This window comes from Candida theae (assembly GCF_024610275.1).
Source record: "Candida theae strain CBS 12239 chromosome Unknown scaffold13, whole genome shotgun sequence".
Lineage (NCBI taxonomy): Eukaryota > Fungi > Ascomycota > Pichiomycetes > Serinales > Debaryomycetaceae > Lodderomyces > Lodderomyces theae.
This window is the reverse complement of record NW_026261362.1, coordinates 116,802-136,878: the sequence shown is the minus strand read 5'-3', so window position 1 is coordinate 136,878 and position 20,077 is coordinate 116,802. Positions and strand designations below refer to the sequence as shown.

At 40.5% G+C, this 20,077-nt stretch overlaps 7 protein-coding genes across 7 annotated transcripts; 4 read left to right on the top strand and 3 right to left on the bottom strand. All coding sequences in view use genetic code 12, as the record gives it.

Moving 5' to 3' along the window:
• Positions 1 to 3,431: 3,431 nt before the first annotated feature.
• KGF57_000754 (MSN4) lies at positions 3,432 to 5,900 on the top strand (the record flags this gene model as incomplete). Its single annotated transcript, XM_051755255.1, has 1 exon — positions 3,432 to 5,900. One exon carries the CDS (start codon positions 3,432 to 3,434, stop codon positions 5,898 to 5,900), a length of 2,469 nt encoding a protein of 822 aa, XP_051610752.1.
• A 1,315-nt stretch (positions 5,901 to 7,215) lies between these two features.
• Positions 7,216 to 8,235, top strand: KGF57_000753 (carboxymuconolactone decarboxylase family protein; the record flags this gene model as incomplete). The annotated part of the gene is made up of 1 exon (XM_051755254.1): positions 7,216 to 8,235. The coding sequence occupies one exon, from the start codon at positions 7,216 to 7,218 to the stop codon at positions 8,233 to 8,235; it is 1,020 nt and encodes a 339-aa protein (XP_051610751.1).
• A 304-nt stretch (positions 8,236 to 8,539) lies between these two features.
• KGF57_000752 (carboxymuconolactone decarboxylase family protein) lies at positions 8,540 to 9,487 on the top strand (the record flags this gene model as incomplete). The annotated part of the gene is made up of 1 exon (XM_051755253.1): positions 8,540 to 9,487. One exon carries the CDS (start codon positions 8,540 to 8,542, stop codon positions 9,485 to 9,487), a length of 948 nt encoding a protein of 315 aa, XP_051610750.1.
• A 767-nt stretch (positions 9,488 to 10,254) lies between these two features.
• KGF57_000751 (uncharacterized protein) lies at positions 10,255 to 11,856 on the bottom strand (the record flags this gene model as incomplete). The annotated part of the gene is made up of 1 exon (XM_051755252.1): positions 10,255 to 11,856. The coding sequence occupies one exon, from the start codon at positions 11,854 to 11,856 to the stop codon at positions 10,255 to 10,257; it is 1,602 nt and encodes a 533-aa protein (XP_051610749.1).
• Positions 11,857 to 12,115: 259 nt separating this feature from the next.
• On the top strand, positions 12,116 to 12,556 carry MED10 (mediator complex subunit; the record flags this gene model as incomplete). The annotated part of the gene is made up of 1 exon (XM_051755251.1): positions 12,116 to 12,556. The coding sequence occupies one exon, from the start codon at positions 12,116 to 12,118 to the stop codon at positions 12,554 to 12,556; it is 441 nt and encodes a 146-aa protein (XP_051610748.1).
• A 1,504-nt stretch (positions 12,557 to 14,060) lies between these two features.
• KGF57_000749 (uncharacterized protein) lies at positions 14,061 to 15,617 on the bottom strand (the record flags this gene model as incomplete). Its single annotated transcript, XM_051755249.1, has 1 exon — positions 14,061 to 15,617. The coding sequence occupies one exon, from the start codon at positions 15,615 to 15,617 to the stop codon at positions 14,061 to 14,063; it is 1,557 nt and encodes a 518-aa protein (XP_051610747.1).
• A 1,771-nt stretch (positions 15,618 to 17,388) lies between these two features.
• Positions 17,389 to 19,077, bottom strand: LCB4 (sphinganine kinase; the record flags this gene model as incomplete). Its single annotated transcript, XM_051755248.1, has 1 exon — positions 17,389 to 19,077. The coding sequence occupies one exon, from the start codon at positions 19,075 to 19,077 to the stop codon at positions 17,389 to 17,391; it is 1,689 nt and encodes a 562-aa protein (XP_051610746.1).
• Positions 19,078 to 20,077: the final 1,000 nt, after the last annotated feature.

Sequence of the window (20,077 nt, the reverse complement as noted above, 5' to 3'; positions counted from 1 at the left end):
TTAAAGTTGTTGAATGACAACACAATAGTTAATTTGTTGGTTTTGATGTTATTTATATACTTGTGAAAATTAAATGGCTTGAGTTGTGTATATTTCTCCCTTGTAAGACGATTATCCTGCAATGGCTCTGAAAGATAAACATGAATGCAACGGTATAGTTTTGACTTTATGTGTTTTGCAAACTTGGAATTTAAAGTGGCCAACCGCAACGATTGATATTGGTTAAATTTGACAAGAATGTTCTTCTATAGTATGTCTTCCCAGTTGATCAATGAAGTAAGAATTGAAATAGTGTCAGACATTGCTATGGTTGTTTGCTATGGCTGTCCATGTTCTGTACAATATCTCTTGGTATCCCTTCTGTTTTATACTGCTTTATTTACTTCATGGTAGCAAGTGTGTTTAAACTTTCTCGTGCATACATGTCAGCACAGACACGTATCAAAGAATGTGCAATTATGCAATAGTTTCAGCTTAACACTGTACCTGCCTCTACTGCAGTTATATGTTTTTGGAAATTTTGGTTATAAATTTGTTGCAAACTTGTTGGCAAAATTGTGGCAGTTTCTGCACTCTCATTTCTATCCACGAGTTTGTAGTGCACATTTTTCTAAGTTCACCATAATCTACTGCAAATGTTCTTCCATCGGATAACTCTAGTAACTGACTTTATCATTACGTAGACAATTGGCAAAGTTCTGTTTTAAACCTCGTGTAAAGCTCCAGCAAGATGGCAGTTCCCCCTTTTTTGTTTTTTGTTTTTTGTTTTTTTATTTTTTTATTTTTTATGCGGGGAGGAAAGGGGAGCAAAAATTGAATACGCAGCGTAGGAATCTGCGTAAGCATGCAGAGTACACGGATATTTTGACATGATTACAACTATGGTTGCAATGGCTTTAGAGCAAAGTAGAGGGATAAGCGTTTGTCTCAATTGCAATTAGTTTAAAACTATCAATGCTTGCATATGTTTGTCTTTACACGGAATATCTCCACGTTTCACATTTTGAATGGCGCACTCAAGTTCAAGAAATGTGCCCGGACGTACGAGAACTTACCAGAACAAGGCTAGCCTTAGTTGAAAATTACGATTTTTTTTCTTTTTTTTTTCAATATTTACAACATAAGAAGTTGTGTGAGCCGAGTCTTCTCTTTGGTTCATGTGATTTGTAGTTTAATTTCAATATTGCGAAGACTGAGAGGTGATTGCCCGAGGCACAAACCTATTTCCAGAGTTGTATATTGTGGCAAGTGTGTGCGGTGCATGTTAAAAACGGCATGTATACTTTGGAGCCCTCCATTCCCCCCGAAGAATAAGACGCAATGCAGGATCTCGAGGAGGGGAGTGGGGAGGGGCAATGCTGGTAATCAAAATAGTCTGGGTCTCCGAGCACTTTAAGTTTGAGCATAAGGTCGGCTCGATAATTGCATACCTCGTAACTGTTTGAACTCCTAAAGAGCAAAATTGTTTTGTTGTTTTGTCTAGATTCAAGGCTAATTTTAGACAAAACAATATAGTACAAAATAAGTAGTGCACTAAAACCCAAAATGTCTCACAATTGTTAATATACGAGTCAGACAAAAAAAGAAGAGTAACAGTAAACTACGCCACAATAATATGTGAAAGGTACAGATTAAAACAGTCAAGAAAGTACAGGGTGAACAAAAATTTGTGAGAAGAGTAGCTTGCTGACTGATATGGCTAGCCCTGCTTTTTGACCCGTCAATTAAATCAAGAAAGCAGAGAGAGAGAAGTCTACTTTTACACCGAATCGATAATATTATGTACGTAGTGGGCACAAATTGCCAGACACAAAAAGAAAACCTAGAAGACAAACATGACAAAAAATAAAAGAACGGAGATCAGTATGTCTCAGATCCATTTTGGAGAATATATGTTTGTTTCTTTTGGTACCTCAGTAGTATGGAGGGGATCAAATGCCCGAGAACCTAAACGCAGCTCTTGTTTGGTGGAAGGTATGTTACTGAAACGATTGAAGGTTGAGCTTGCTGTGAAGATGCAGTTATTACAGTTTTACAAATATTGAGAAATAAGCTTCGTCTAATTTTGTATGTCCAAGAAAGTATGGACATAAAATAGCTTAAACAAATAGGTTATTAGATAAACGTACACAGGGTATATTATAACTTGTGACTTTTTTGTGTTTCTCATATTTGTTGCATATTAGTCTTGGATTTTTGTTCACAGGTACACACACGCACACACACACACTCTCTCTCTATATATATATATATTCTTTTCCCAAAAAGCTTTGTTATGTTTACTGTGAGTTATGTTTAGTGCGTGTATGTGTATGTGTGTGTGTGTGTGTGTGTGTGACGTTCGTTTTTTAAAGTTTATTTTATAAATACGTATTACTTTATTATTCAAAGGCGAATTCTCAATAAGAAAACAGTCACACACAACAACAAACTAAACACACAAACTTGTAATCAACAGCAACCCCACTCTCTATTTACAACAGTAAGAGTGAAGTGGGGAAGATGTATATATTCTGAATCACCTTGCTATTCGTAGTTAGCTACTACCGCAACTACTACTACCCACACCTTGATCGTAGTGGTGTACCTTGGTGAACAGGGGGTGTAAAATATTATTAGCCACAAGCACACTACTCTCATGCATGATTTAAACTTTTTTGTCTTTCAAAAATAACAATAGACAATAAACTAAATTACACAATTCATAATTTTTTGTAGGGTGTGTTATATAATATGCGTATAAGAGATATTTATATATATCTCGGTATTGTAATTTCCTATGAAGCCAATGAATTCCAATTCTTCTTCAAATCATCATCTTCATCTTCTTCTTCTTCAAAAACTACATTCTATCAATCTCACTCCATTACATAACTCAGCAAGACTCTGTTTACAGACTGATAGAGAGAAAGGCTCAGACGCGCGGAGTTTTAAAATCCACACACACGCACACACACGATTTGTTACGACTCGTTATAGGACAAAATCCCGCATTCGCATTTGATAAGAAGCACTTTTTGTATCAATCACACCACACCACCGCCACACACACATAACAACTGTACACACACACACACACACACACACACACACACACACACACCCACACTTCACTGAAAGCAACAGCTGTTTTAAACACCATAAACCATCCTCGACCTTCCTCTTTTCTTTCGTCATCAATTAAAAGCACAAGTACTCCAGATAAAGGACTGAATACACCCTACATAAACACACATAGACCGATTATTTTCTATACACAGGAAATAGATACACACACATACATACACATACACGTAAACGTACAAATTGGCAGCCCTGTGCTCCAACTGAAAACTTCAAACTTTTACAACAGCAACAGGGCTTTGCAAAATACCAACCACAACGCATTACACTTGAGTCTCACATTTTCACAACTTTAAGAAGTCTCCGTCATGACAACAAATTATCAATCTTTGTTTAGACATTACCTTCACCACCTTCCCCTACATGAGCAGCATGAAGGTGATGCGCCCACGGATAATACTACAGAGGAGGCTCAGATTATTGCTCATAAGTTGGACGTTCCGGAATTTTCCAACCTTCACCACAATGTTGCACAAAATATCCCCTCACAAGGCTTCCATCTTGATAATGATTTAGATCCGAAGCACAAGACTCCATCAACGGCCGCTGACTTTCAGAGCTCTGCCAAGCTTTCACCCACATCAAATAAATTTGGTCTCTCCAATGTGCCGGAGACATTTGATTACAATGATGAGGCTTTTTCATACAGGACGAACTATTTGGCGACCACAATGTTCAATGCAGATGTTGATAATGAGCCACACAATTTACAAACTTTAGATTACTCCAACGGTTTGAAGGCTGATTTTAGAATGCAACACCCACATTTTTCCGATTCTTCAAGCATGAATTTGGATTTACCACATCCAATAGATAGCCACTTCCATAGTGTTCATGGTGACAACATCATAAGCAACAACAATAACAAAACTAGGCATCTACGCCACAATTCAGCCCCAAACTTTCTACAAAATGATCAGTTTACAGATGAAATGGGATTGGGAGTTACTACAGCAATACCCACAACAAATGATCTCAACTACAAACATAGCCACCATGAGGAAGAGGTGGCAAGCAATGTGTCTACCAACTCCTTGAATCAATATTTTGCCACACCAAATTCATCAATTAGCTCAGCATCGTCTAGTACTTTGGCAACAAATTACCATGCTGCAGGATCAGCAATGAGTACAGACAAAGACTTGATGGGTGAAGGGTCTTTTCAGTCGCAAATACCTCTGGTGCCTCTCCAGCCGCATACCAATGCCATGGTTGACAAACAAGTAAGGAAGCACTCCAGTACCATTCCAGTTGATCAGTTGACTTCGTTGACTTTGCAAAATTCTCGCAATAATCTGCTTCTTGGCCCTTCCAGAAAGCCATCGCTTACTTCCCTAGACATTGACCAAATGCAACAACAGCAACAGCAGCAACTTGAAGCGCAAGCAAATGCCGCAAACCTGTCACACCCTGATTTCACTCAGAGTATGACTACCAAGAACCCCTCACTGTTTTTCATGAACCCAACCTCGAACTTGGTCAACTTAGACGCAAACACTTTGGCTTTATCGGCAGCGGCAGCTGCAGCTGTGTGTGCCGACTCGGTGACTAACTTCAACACTTCAGTGGGCGATAACGATGGCGCACTTGATTTACAGCAACAGCAACAGCAACAGCACGAGGGGACAGTGAACCCAAGCCAGTTGTTTTCGCCCAAAAAGTTAACTACCTCATTCAGCACTCCTAGCTTATCTTCAATGGTTGGGGTCAAAAGGAATGGGCTTCAACATTTTGAACAAAATGTCAGCATTTCACCTTCTCAATTGCATTTGAATGATTCACCCATCCTGCCAAACAATTTACCAGTGGTATCACAGCTTGGTTCCGCCACGTTTCCCTCGCTACATAACAGAAGCTTGTCCACGTCCTTTGTTGAATACAAATTGAATGAGGGTGGTCAAAAGATCAATGACGTTGATCTTGTTAGTTCAGATTTTGATGCCTCTGGGATATCAAAATTGGAAAACACAATAAGAAGCAATGGTGTCTCCAATTGGGCAATTGGTAAAAAGAGGTCCTACTCGCATGCAAGTGGAATGCACAGGAGTCGAAATAGCTCGAGAAGGAACTCATGGCAAACCTTGCCAAAGGGAAAGCAATATGCTGGGGTTTCACTTCAACAACAAGATCACTTTGCCCGTGCGGTATCGCAACAATTGGAGGAGTTGCAAGAGCAACAACAGAATGGGCAACAACAGGGTGGACAAACATTACCAAATTACATGCAAAATCCACTAGTTGAAGGGGACAACGTGTCGTTGCAACTCTCCCCTACTGCAGTACCATTTGCCAATGACCATATTGAGAGTTACAATACAACTGATACTGCTAGTTCTAGTTTGCAGACGAAAACCAGGAGAAAGAGCTCTGTCTCCAAGTCTGGCTCCAAGTCTGGCTCCCAAACGCAACAACGTTTTGTAAAGAAGCAATTGAACAAGGAGATCGCAAGTCAACAACAACAACAACAACAACAACAACAACAACAACAACAACAGCAAGAGTCACTCGACAGAAAGCTGACTCTAAAATTAACATCTCCTGCAAACCTCAATGCAGTAAATACAAAGGATGCCAGTTTTTCTTTTGTCCCGTCCAAGCTGGGTAATATTGATCACACCAATAACGAATCAAGTACACTTTCAAGTTTGCCGGAGATTGAAGCAAAGGGACTTCTTTCTGCACCAGTTGTGCCCAATGAAAATGGANACAACAACAACAACAACAACAACAACAACAACAACAACAACAACAGCAAGAGTCACTCGACAGAAAGCTGACTCTAAAATTAACATCTCCTGCAAACCTCAATGCAGTAAATACAAAGGATGCCAGTTTTTCTTTTGTCCCGTCCAAGCTGGGTAATATTGATCACACCAATAACGAATCAAGTACACTTTCAAGTTTGCCGGAGAATGAAGCAAAGGGACTTCTTTCTGCACCAGTTGTGCCCAATGAAAATGGATGTTTTTCATGTTCGGAATGTGACAAGCAATTTAAACGTACAGAGCATCTCAAGCGTCATATCAGGTCTGTACATTCAAACATTAGACCATATCACTGCCAATATTGTGAACGTAAGTTCTCGCGACTGGATAACTTGGCACAGCATGTCAAAACACATTTCAAAGTTGATTGCACTGGTAAAACAAGTATCATTCATGGTGATCCCGGTGCACATAATAGAAAGCAAAGGAGGAAGAAGAAGCTGGGCAATTGATGAAGGATGTTACAGGAGGACTTTATGACGGATAATTGGAATGGGGACTCCATATTGAGCAGGCTCAATGCAAATTAAGGTGAAAACTTTAGTGACAGATATATCACTTTACAAAGTACCAAGAACTAGGTGGTTAGCAAGTGCTGGTCATTTGAAATTCAATGCCGCTATTGGTGCAAGTTCAACCAGGTTTAGATAAACTATCAATAGTATACATGTTTTGTATCTTATTATACGTGAAGTGTCGACATGCTTTAACCTTTTTTGAGAAGTTGGTTACCAATATTTGGTAAGCTACAAATAAAAGCCAATGAACAACAACAGCCACAAGTTTGTGCTCTGGTTGGATTGGAGTCTGCTAAATAGAACCTATAGTTGATGATAGAATGTAGTACATAATGGCTACCTCTCTTGATTAGATGTCTTTATAAACCTTTACAGAAGAGTAGTTGTTAAACCTCCCCCGTCTACTAAATCTATAAACGAAGAAAGAAATCTTCTGTATCTTTTGTCAAGTTGCGATAAGTACAACAGACTCACCATTCAACGCACCCATTACGCTTACTTCGTAATCAGACCATAAGTTTCCTCATCCTACATGATACATATTGAAGCGAAGTCGTGTCAACAGGGCCAATGTTGTTTAGCAGTCTATAGAGCGGGTAGTAAGTGGTAGCCTCGAAATCTGATTCGACTTTTTTTTTTTTAAAAAAAAAAATATTTTTATTTCCGCTCTCTCCAAACTTTTAAACATGGGGAAGGAAAAGAGTAAACACGGAATCACGGGGAATCATCAGACCACAACTCGATCAGTAGTCTGGTGAACTAAATTAGCTTTGGCCATATCATAACCCACGTAAAATCACCAGGAAAGTATGAACGTCTTATCAGCTGAAAGGTTAGTACGATTGGCATACAAGTACCCCGCATTGCTGAACACATGGTACTTGATCGCAACAGCTTGTTTAACCGTTGTTAATCAGCCCCAAGAGATTCCCAAACTTTATCACTTTGCGCTACGCCAGCAGCTATTGGTAAATCCAACCTCAAAGGAGGCATCATCGACAAGTCTTTTGACGGAACCAAGCTTGATCAAGTTGGCCCAGGATTCAATCAACTCCGCCAAGCAGTTTCAAGACATGTCTGCTGTGGGTGTTAATCTCCCTGATGTTTTGATTCCACACTCATACTACAAGGAGTTCCCCTTGCAGTTCAAATACTCAAAGCATGTGGATATCATTGCCATGCAAGACCAGCTCACTGCAAGATTTAGAGAGGTGATTTTGAAAAGTATCGCATTGAGTGGATTGCCCAAAGCTATTAACGCATTGATGATACTCAAGACAGTCACTCCCACTAACTTGAAAAGCGGACTTACTCCCGAGCGTCCTAGGATTGTGAGCCCTGGTCATATCCCCTCAGCATCAATAGTCAGTGAGGATGTGTATGGAACCAAATTTGATAAAGAGGACGATACAGTGGACACCATAGATGGTCCAATAAGTGAGCTGTCGATTCACCCCCAACAGATTGCATCCGATTTGGTGCGAGGATCTGAATTCTGGAGTCGCGTCTACTCCAAGATCAGCAACAGGGTCAAGAATCAAATGTTGACAGCGTACCCGGATTTGTGGTATCATGCTTTCCACCATGTCTATGCACCTTTGTTGAGTTACACAAAGATAATTTCAGGGAAAGAGACTTCATTGTGTGTTGTTGCATGCTTGATCCCACAAGATGTCAACCCTCAATTGAAGGGCCATTTGAGAGGTGCGTTGAATAATGGTGCCACAAAGGAGGAATTGGATAATGTCAGGTCAATGGTGTTTGATATTTGCGATTGGACAGGAGGAATCCAATGGAAAGGAGGAAAAGAATCCGTAGCGAAGTTGTAATCACGTCTTTGAGAGGTATTTTGTATAGTTGTGTAATAAAGTATAGATCCCATATTATGAATAGAAACATGCCCCAGAGCCTGTCTCTGTTTGACTTTCTCCCCAAAGGTGAGCTATGTTATGTTGTGTTTGGAACAGCTGGAGGACTTTACAGTTCATGGTCCACAAAATCAGATGCGGATAAAAATATTCCGAGGTTAAAATGTCAGAAACAAATGTGAATGGAGTTTAGAGAAAATCAAAAGTGCAACTAGAATAGTTGCCAACAGTCAACCGTCCCCTGATTCATTCCTAAATTGCACAAATGGCCTTGCTCGATGCCAAGAGGCTACTCAGGTTAGCTTATCACTACCCGAGACTACAGAATACTTGGTACTTGATTGCAACTGCGGCTTTACTCGAGTTGAATCTTGTTGAGGAAATACCGGCAATATTACATTTTGCACTTCGACAACAATTGCTTGAATTCAGCAGTGACGAAGACAGAGTCGTCAATAATGAATACATGATAAAATTGGCAAATGACTCTATTGAATCGAGCAGGAGATCCATCAAGCTCAATTCGATTGGTGTCAAAGTCCCAGATGTATTGATCCCTGGCACTTACTACAAACTTATTCCTTTAAACTACAAGTACACCCGCGGGGAAGACATACAGAGGAAACAACAGTTTATTGTAAAGGCAATGTGTGAGGTTATTTTAAAGTTGAGTGCTCTTTGTGGACTTCCAAAAGCAATCAATGGATTAACCGTCTTGAAAGCAGCTACGCCCGCGAGGTTTGCACAGATAAGTACTGCGAGACCCAATGAGATCAAGACCACACAAGATGCTTCCAACGCTAAAAACACAATCGATGGACCTATTTCTTCCGTCTCGATTGATACCGCTAGAGTAAAGTCTAATCTACTCAGAGGTTCATCATTTTGGAACACAATTTTTTCAAACAAAATCAACCAGAGAATCAGAAATCAAATGGTTGACGCGTACCCAGACTTGTGGTACTATACATACCAGCATATATACTCGCCCTTGTTGAGTTACACTGATATATTGACGGCGAAAAAGACGTCTTTGGTTATGATTGCATGTTTAATACCCCAACATGTGGAGCCGCAATTGAAGGGACATTTGACCGGGGCCATAAACAATGGGGCCTCAAGGGGAGAGATTCTGAGTACCAAAGAGCTAGTTTCGGAGATTTGTCTGTGGCAAGAGGTGCCAATTGCAGAGAACGTTGTTGCCAAACTTTGATGAGCATCCTACTACAAAAATGAGTATACGTTTTTTTATATTTATTTTCATCGTTTTATTTAATCAAATCGAAATCCTGGATGGATGTTGTAGTTGCCGTTTAGTTGGCCGTGAATACCCCTCCCATCACAATTTGATCTTGTTTTGCCTTTTGATTAGAAGTATTTGTAAACCGCAAAAGACGAAAAATGCCAAGTATACAAAAACACCACCAAATACGGTGTTTGCAACAGCTTTACCATCCTCTGGGTCATTGATGGAGCCCATGAAAGATTCACTGTTTGTGTTAAACAAGTAGCCTATTATTGACAATATGACAATACCGAATGATGATAGTATGAAGCAACAATAGGCTTGGAATGTGGATACTACTGGCTTCATGGCGGGAATAATGGTGCAAATGATGATTTCCTTTTTTTTTTTCTTGTACTAAAAAAGATCCGATTATATGCAACAGGTAAATAATCACTGAAGTGTCGTGGTGTGCACTTGTACTGTAGTCAATGACTTTGTTGGTGAATGGTGCTGAAGTGTTGAACTTATTCTTGTTTGAAGTTGTATACAGGAACAATTTTTGTGCAGTCAATTATTCCTAGGTTCTTGTCCACAAGTTGAGGAGATCAAAATACAGCTACAAATGAAAGAGAATGGAATTCCCTCTGAAAAACTGCTCTCATCAGTAACTTATCAAAACTATAGTGCTATTTTGGTACTGTATAAGCTAAGACAACTGCATATGCATGACGCGTCCAGAATATGTAAACCACCTACGACGTAGCAGCTTTTCTCCGTTTCATTGCTTGAATGGCCCTATAAGTATCCTTTAGATCATTTAGTTTCTCAGCAACAACAATCAAGCTCTTGAACCAGTCAATTTCAACTTGTTGGTAACTATTCAAATTGTCTTTCTCCAGGTCACTATTACCCAATTCATTTTGTAGATCTGTGTATTGAGACATATGTTCGAGTGCAGATTCACAAGTCTCGATTGTGTTCTCGCGTGATTGGCGAGTTGGGAGTGCTTCAGATGTGTTTGGCGAGTTGTCAGCTACCGGTGCATCGATTGAAGCTTCTAGCGCCACAGGCTCAGGGCTCGGTGCGGCTGACTGTGGCATCGGTGATGATGGGGATAACGAGGAGGGCGAGCCAGGTGTAGATGATCTATATTTTGAGGGGGACGATGGATGGAGAGTACTGGTAGAGGACACAATGGATGATGATGTGTCTGGTCTAGTCCATAAGCTACCGTCCAGTTTTCGCTTCGGCGTACTTTCGACTGACTGTTCATTAAGAACGGTTTCTGGGGCTCTCGCGCTAGTAACTATATGCGAAGCTGCATGCGCAAGTGTTGACAAGATTCCATCTTTCTGTCTCCCTTCATCGTTTTCTGGTGCAACGATGGATTGCTTTATATCAGGCAAAACATTTGCAGTTGGATGAGTTGTTTTACTGGTTCTCGCTCCAGGCGGATATCGCACTGTAACGTACTTTACTTCTTTTTCTTTTAATTCATCGTCTTTCTCTCTAGTAATTGAATTTCGGACTTCACTATCGCCTAAACTCGAATCAGATGATGCTTGACTTTGTATACGGTTCCCCTGTGGTACGGAACCCGCAAGATCTACTTGCACGTTATTCTCTGTCAAAGAGTAGTCGGGTGTCGATATTGACGCATTTGATAATTCGGTATCAGTCTCCTTATCCGGCTTGGCAATCGGCTTCTGATCTTGAAGAGATTCCGATGTTCTGGACTCAAGTGCACCTTGATACTTTTCTTTGTTGTAATTGAATGAAACGATGTTACTCCGATCATGCTCTATACCTGGTCTAGTCGCACTTCCAGAGCCCCCCGCATTGTTGATCCCTGATCTTGAACTGGAAAGGGTTGCAGTCAATGGTACCTCTTCCGCGTAGGAGGACAGGTTTGGCTTCAACAATGAAGGACCGGGCGTATCACCTCTCAATGTGCCAGACTCAATTTCCAGACTCACTGACAGTGACTCCTCTAGTGATGGTTTTGACCGCTTAACCTTAAGAGCGTCAAGATACAAATTTTTATTGTAGGTGAATGAAACTGTCCAATCGTACCTGGGCAGTCCCACAAAATTATAATATTTTTTAATCAATTTGAAAAGTTCAGACCTAGGCCGGAGCGTCACTTGCTCAGTTGGTTGTGTTTCATTTTGATTACTTTCTGCCATAGTGTCGGTCAGTGGGAAACTGGATGATTGAACCTGTTTCTGTAGGTTCACAGTGCTACTCGACGTGACCGAGCTAGCGCTCGTCAGATGTGCGGGAGAACTTTTGAGTGTTTGGGCTTTTGTAGCCCTTTCATACTTTTGCCTATTGTATTTCAATGACACGAACATGGCGGTACGTGTTCCACTGGATTGTCCACGATGCTGTCAGAGTATAGGTCTAACTTCAATTGCAACTCACCAAAAAATTCGGATCAAAAAAGTTGCCAAAAAAAAAATAAAAAAAAAAAAAAAGAAAACCATGATTCCGCACGAGGCTAAAAAGAAGCAAGGGGAGCCACTTGATCAACATTCCAATTCGAGTCATCCACTACACCGCTGACTTTCTCTCACTTGTTGTTTACTTCGAGCTAGTAGGGACCCCTACACTATGACTACTACACTGATTGCGCTGACCGAAGTAAATGCTCCATTAACTCAAGCGGCAGAGAACGTTGCCAATCTAATAGAATCATTCATCGAATTGGGTATTCTAGTTCATGACAATCAAGGAACGCCTCAATCGAATAATGTATTGTCCAACAAGATCCAAACGCTAGCATCCCAATTGAAGGCGGTTTCTAATAGTGAGGATTTGAGTGACAAATTGATCCCCGTCGATGTGGTGTCATATATCGAGGATGGTAGAAATCCTGATATCTATACAAGAGAGTTTGTGGAAGTAACGGCAAAACTGAATGCCAAACTCAAAGGAAAGATGCAAGGGTTTAGCAAGCTAGGAGATGTTTTAAGTGTTAAATTAGCCCAAGAATATCCGAGATTGAAACCGGAGCTTGAAGATGTGGAGAACAGAACTATTTCTGAGATTTGAGTGGACGAAAAAGCTGAAGATGTGTCGTTGTCAAAGCTCTTAATGAAAGGTGCTTCACTGGTCTATGGAAAGGGAAGCTATTCACAAACGCTGAGCTATTTTTACTCAGGTCGATGCAGATGGCGTTGTCTCATCTCCTTACAGCTTAATCACTGCCGCATATTATGAATTCATATACTGCACGAAAACCAAATTCAAATAATCGTTTCGAGAATGCCCAGTATTGTGATGCAAGAGTTTAGATATGACTGTTGCGGGAATTTGTACCGTAAATGGGTTTATGGAAGAAAATCTGGAACAACATATTGTTATCTGTATAATTACGAGATTGTCAACAAGAAGCACTAGCAATTTTCAATATACTGCTAGCTGTGACTATAGCGGCTACTGATCTGCACGAATTAGGAAATGGTTCACATGGTGGGAATGAGGTGAATGTTTGGTTCTTAAAAGCCGCCACTGACGAGTATCCATATGGCATTTTTTGTAGCTCCAGCACTTGTGCGCTTACTCAAACCCCATAACAAGCTTTGCATCGAGTTTGGATACGATCACAATTTGCTCAAGTAATATATACGACTGTTAGTCTCTTAATCTTTGATGATTCTTTTAAAAATAAGTGTAGAGTAATCAAAGTCTCTGAGCTTTAGATTGGCCATATCGTCTCAATGCTACTATAAACGGTCCTGCATTCCTGGTTAGCGGAAATTTTAGCCTACGAATAACGAATGAGTGACGGCAAAGTTATCTCCCATCCAGCAACATCAAAAGACAAAGAGGAAAGAGAAGAAAGAGAGATAAACGACAATAGAGACATAGAGGATCCCAGAACAGCAGGAGGGTTAGAAAAAAACGATATCAAATCATGGAAAGATATGAAAATGGTAATGCAAAAAGAAATTGCTGTAGCAAATTTGAACTTCAAAGTTTTAACAACTCAGACTAGTCTCAACAAGACTTCCAACAGGAATGTGACGTCTCTTCATTGAACTGTCATTGACCAACAGATTTAACTTCACACGCACACACAGACGATGCCTCACTTCACTAACTCATCAGTCTTGACACGAACCCTTAAAACTTTCTCCCTGTATTATTCACTCCACTGCAATCACCCCTCCTTGGGTCCAGATACCAGTTGGCCAGACCAGCACCCTTCACGCAACTTGGAACAAAGCAGTGTCATTAAACAGGTTCAAAAGGATGACATACATCGCTTCATTTGTTTTCGGTACTTGTAATCGACTTTATGACAACGGCTAAAGTGCTTTTCAAATGCACCAGTCAACAGAATTGAGTCTTCTTCAGCTGTGTTTCAACTTGTCATCACCAAGCTTATAAGCCATTGTGGAACGAGGATCCTTGCGACACGTCTCAAAGACAGTGCGTTTAACCAAGGATTGCCAGTTTCTTGTTCCAGCGGAATGGTCCAGCACTTGATCAACGGACTTAAACATGCACAACTCTTCTCAACTTGACTCAATTCGCACCATCTGTAACTCTTTCATTGTCGATTATATTCTCCATACCAGTATATTTCATCTTGAGCGATGTAATCGGCAAAAGGAACGTATCCGTTCTGTTCATCTTCTGGTTCGTCGAGGTATGACAGTGATATGTAACTAGATTCATTGTCAAATTGAGGCACAAATAAATTCCTCCAAGGACCCACCACGTTTTGTACAACTTCACGTTCATGATTGGATCTTGCTTCATCTTGTACACCGTAACTTTCATAATTGTTAGTCTCCGCTTCATATTGTACACTTTGTCTCCTTTGACTTTCATAGTTACGTGTTTCGTCATTGACTGCTGGAAATAAAATGTTTGCCCATTCTCCTGTATCTCTTGATTCACGTACAGGAGCTTGCGGTTCCTCCACAATGGATTCCTCCACCATTGTTTCGGTCTTGTTTTCTGTCATCTTCATAGACCTGTGAAACAACTTACCAAGCAACTTTTGCCTTCTCTTTGGTAATAATTCTGGAGGTATTTGATCCCATCGAGGTGAATTGACAGACAGCGTAGCATCTTCTGGGACAACTGGTTCATCTTTTGACCGCGGCTGTTCATTCACCGCCTCATTGGCATTGACGTTCTTGCCCTTTTTGTGAAGCAATTTGCGCACACCTTTTGCTGGCTTCAGATCTCTTGCCTTGGTGACACATTTTTCAAATAACTTACCAATCTTGTGTGTCTTTTTTGGCTTCAAGTTGGGTTCTGTTACCATTTCATTAATTGGGTAAAAGCGCAGCTCGACTCTTTGCAGTTCATGGTGCACCATCTCCACAACTGGTTCATGCTCTATCTCCCCAATTGGAACAAAGCGCAGGACAACCTTTTCGGCTCTCACTTCATTTTTAGCCTTCTTACCACGCTTCCGAAGTATCTTGCTGATCCATTTCGGAGTTTGCTTTGGTTTCGAATCACTGGGTGGTTTCAGGTTGCTATCTCTTGGTTGAAAACACAGAGCTCTTCTTTCCTCTGCTGGAGCAGAATGGTGAACCACTGTTGGAAACACACCATTTAATGTAAATTGAGCCTTGTTAGATGCATATGCTTGAGCAGACTCATCTTCCTGTTGAGGTGGATCAAAATGAGTTGTTGCTTGTCTTTTATCCTCTAACTTGTTTCCATGTGTGGTTTTAAATTTGTTCCTATCATTGTTGAAAACGTTGAAAATGCTATTGACGCTACTTCTGTTGTTGTTGTTGGTGTTGATAGGATTTGAAAGTTCATAATTTTGTAATGCTGTGTGATAGATAGTCGGGGTTTGACTAGAATGGATATCCAGGGTACCAACTTGGATGTTTCTGCTTGGTGTTTGGGTGGTTAATGGGTCAGAAACATTCTCTTTATCTTCGTAGTGTGATTGCAATGTTGGTTCAATGATGATTCTTCCTGGACAGTCTAAAATGATGGGATTTCCTGGTTGATAGTTTGGCACAATGGAATCGATATCAGCATTGGGTTTGAACTTGACTTGAAATAACGTATTGAAAGCTGAACTGCTCAATGAAACAACTGGAGCATCGTTGTTGGCTTGAGCGGAAGAAAGCATTTTGTAAGTAGATGCTAAAATGCTTTGGAATGGTTGGAATTGGTTGAAGGGAAAAGAGGTTCAAGAGGTGTAAATTTTTTTTTGCAATTATTTGGGAACCCTTTTTTATAGTCTGCAAAAAAATATCAAAAAAAATAACATAGATGGTTCCAAATGTATTATCTTGCACACATAAAATTAGTTCCATACTGGGACGTTATTATTGTATCCTTGCTGCATGCTATTTGTACATCTTGTATTGATATGGCCAGTGTTTTAGGCCATCCAGTTGATATAACATCGGGTTCTGTGCACATCGTTAGTTATGTGCTGTAATGTATGGGGCAATCCACAAAATGTAGATCACACCTGCGTAGGCATCATTACGTATCTGTCGTGGTACATGTGCAGCAACCCCCCAAATATCTCCTGCTCAAAATGCTGCGTTCTCTGTCTAGGTTCAATCAGGAATCAGTGATACACTTCTAAATCAGCTTTGACATGAACCAGAAATTGTAGGAGAGTTTCATGTAGCCACTGGGTCTCATATGCTCTGTGTATAGATCACAAGCCTGTGGGAATGCATTGATGGGTCCAATTCCCAATCAATGAGCACATTTAAACCGATTAGGACACAGATTGGTAAACGGAACAATGACATAGCAATATCTTGAAAAAGCAGTCCACAGAAGTTAATTCGGCTCTGAGAATTCACCTATATGAGCATGCACTGGAGTAATTCTGAATTCCTAACCCTATAAGTGCACTCCTTATGAGGAAAAAGTGTTCAACCAATTTATACTAGTTTTGATGAGTGTTGTTAGTGAATGAGACTCATATTCAATATAATCAATGTCGGTTTTCGATGCTATCAAATTCAAGGTCAGCATGCCGTTGTTTGTGTGTGGTGTGGTACAGTAAAAGACACGGAATCGCTTCGAGCATTGCTACATAAAATAAATGAGGGGAAGATGGTAGTGTCATGGAGTATCTAATTCAGAATTTTTTTAGTAGTTCATCTGGAGTTGGGATGTTACAGGTGCATTTCATTAAACCAAATGGCATTACAGACCACTCGAACAGGTCCTAATGGAGCTACTCAAAATTACATTTCCCCTGTTTCAGTCTTCTCAAGCGGCCATTGTTCGGGACGAAGACATGAGGTTGCTACCTGTACAAGGGCATGATCTGTGTGCTCTATATACTTTGATTCTTCTTCATGGTAAAAAGTAAACGGGAAGACTAAAGATTCAAAAGTCCAGAGAACTACATGGCGATCATTCCTTGATCCTAGTCCCAGCTTCAAATCCTGTTGCAAGACGGAATTTTAGTGCGACCTTTGATGAAATTGGGGGATCATGGGAAAGGAATGATTGTTGTGTCCTTTGGATTTCTTGGAGTTGGCAAAGGCGATATTTGACCAAGCGGTCGTCATGATCAAAGTGTGTGCTCGATGTCTTTATCGCTTATTATCTCGAATCGATGATATTCGTGGACCACAGTATTTCTTGAAAAAGTTGGTGTCTGGTGGCTAGTCTCATTTGTCATTGTGGTCAACCGGTAAAAAAAGGTAATGTCGGGGATTAGGCGTACGCATAAGTTGTAATGAATGAATGATTTGTATTTATTGCAAAAGATGATCTACTGTAGTCTCCACTCTATTGCATCATCTTGGCACTTGACGCGAATAAAGGATGTTATCCCAATTCTCATACTTTTTACTAAAGGATGACAATGCATCATTTAGACTTACTCATTATGCTCTAATCTAGTGCTCTAAACACCTCCATCACTATTCTGTCATCACGGTTTCAGTATACTTCCCTTCGTACAACAACGAACTCATAACGCCAGGCAAGACCTCAACTTGTAAAGCTTCAACGGGGAAACTCTCTCCATCAACGGAAATGTAATGATTCTCGGTACTTCCCAACCTGGGCACCAACCGATACGACTTGATCTTGGCATGAATCAACTTGTCATGATTGACATGTGTTCCCTTTTCAACATTCAACATAATTGATACAATGTCAGCTATCGATGAGCTTGTATCTGTGATAACCATATCCATGTGTCCGTCATCTGGTAATGCGGCGGGGAAAAATTGTGCATCAGCTGATACATAAGGCATGTTTCCCACGTAAAAGACATTGAGGTTGTTTGTTATGGACTGTGGCATGTGCTTCCAATGGGATGGCACTGGTTGGTCCAATGGTGGTTGACGCAATTGCAATTTGTCCCTTGTCAATACCGGTAAAGCAGCGTGTTTGCCATTGTCGCTATTATTTCGATTGTTTGTATTTGCCAAGTGCAGTTCGACATGTTGAGCAATCTGTGATTTGTCCTCTGTCCATACTTCAATGTACACATCACATGGGTATTTTGAAAATGTAAATACTTTTTGCATGACACCAATTTCAAATCGAATAGGACCCAACCATCTTAAATGCTCAGTCCCAATATCGGAATCCGCCACAATGCCATAACATTGAGATAAGAATGATAGTTTCGTAACCTGTGAAGGACCTTTACCTTGAGTAACCGCCATCAAATCCAATTTACTTGGTTTTGATTTAAGCATTAACCAAGTTGCAACTTGCGCAACACGCAACCCTCCCAACGTACTCAAACAGAGAGCATTTCCCGACCCGCATGGTAATTGCGTCACTATCAACTTGTTGAATGCAGCAACTCCATTGTCATTTCGTTGATAGAACCCATTGATCACCTCATGAGGTATTCCATCGCCAGAACAACACAACACCACATCGTAGTCATCAATGTTCAAATCCCTAGCAATATCAGTTGCATGACCAGAATACTCGGTTTCCTTGTATGTAATGTTACAATGAGCTGCTTCTAGTACCGGTTTGATATCTTCTTTGTAAATCTTGACAGCATGACCTTGACCACCATGGGGGTTGATCAATACCAATATCGAAGGTTGTTGCATCACCTTATAATGATAAGCTTTGTTGATGATATAGCGGGTGACAGTTTCTTGCTGATGTTTCTGAGAATCATAGTTTTGAACTCGTGCATTGTGTTTGTAGATTGCCAATTTGGTGGCCCTTTTGAGGTAATCCTCGTGGTTAGGGACGACAAACGTCAACTTGACTTCGTGGTTTTCTTCAGGACCCAAAGCTTCAACGTGGATGATATTTTTGTAAGGGATAAAGTGGGGGACTTTGCTGCTCTTTGGTTCATCTTCGGCTCCAAAACAACTATAACAAGATCCAAGTAAACCGGATGAGGAGCTAGCAGATGAAGAATCGGCGTCACCCCACACTTCTACGCCCCCATCATTTGATACCAACATGTTTCCATTTTGTTGCTGATTTTGTCTGCCATGCGATCCTCGATTAGTTGTATCTACAACAATACCCTGCGAAGCCAATGTGACGCTCACCAGGTCTCTTTTCCGATACAATAGTTGTTCTGATGATAATTTTCGATTCAACAGTGATGACGATGTGGTCATTGTGAGTAGTTGAAATTGAAGTGGATGCGAGTCGCCGATTAATACATCAACAGAGTTGTTATATATACTCAAGATAAGATGCTTAAAAAAAAAAAAAAAAGAAAAAATAAAGTAGGCTTCTGGAATAATATTGGAGATTAACTTTCGGTATAAATACGCGGATTTATTTGTACTTGAAAAAAATTAATGATCTCATGATAGTAGGACGTGAAATTTTATTGCCGCAAAAAAAGTATATATAAAAATAAAAGAAGGACAAGACAACCTTCTGGATTTTTAAAGGGAGATTAGGCTATGACGTGCTCTTAGATATTAAATGGGCCTGACTACTGGTCCTTTCCAATCTATTCAATGCGGGGATTCCATGTAGATATTTCGCTCCTATCATGATTACCCAATTAGGAAAGTGTAAGAGCTTACAAGAGCGGACGTGTTTTGTCGTTTCTCGGTTCAGAAAAGTAAGGCACGTGACTGACGCTCAATTGCAGAAACAACAGACGAATAAGGTAATTAATTACAAAACAGCACTGTCTTTATCCCCTACAATAACACAAGGCTCGAAGACATGGGCCATTTCAATACAGAGAAGTTGGTCGACAAGGATAGGCGACAGATTGCTCAAGCCACCACAAAACAAACTTCTCTTCTTGACACTGGTTCTTATATACACCCACAATATACAATATGACACCAAAAGCTTCACAAAGGAAGAGCAGCCATGGCCAGTAACCACAGCAAAATCTCACAATTCCTCGCGTTTTTCCCTCCAAAACCTCTTAAAATAATCCCCCAGTGGCTTTCAGTTATTGGTAACAAAAAAAAAAAACCACCAAATCCACTAATCTGCTGTCGTTTCCGGGCCCAAAATCAAAAAAAAAAAAAAAAAAAATTGTTACCATGCCGGACCTCATCTCCACCTTGAAAAGGTGATCCCTCAGTACCCCCAAATTGCACTTCCACTTCCCCGACTCTTTCATGTCTAATCCACCCCCTGGGGGGG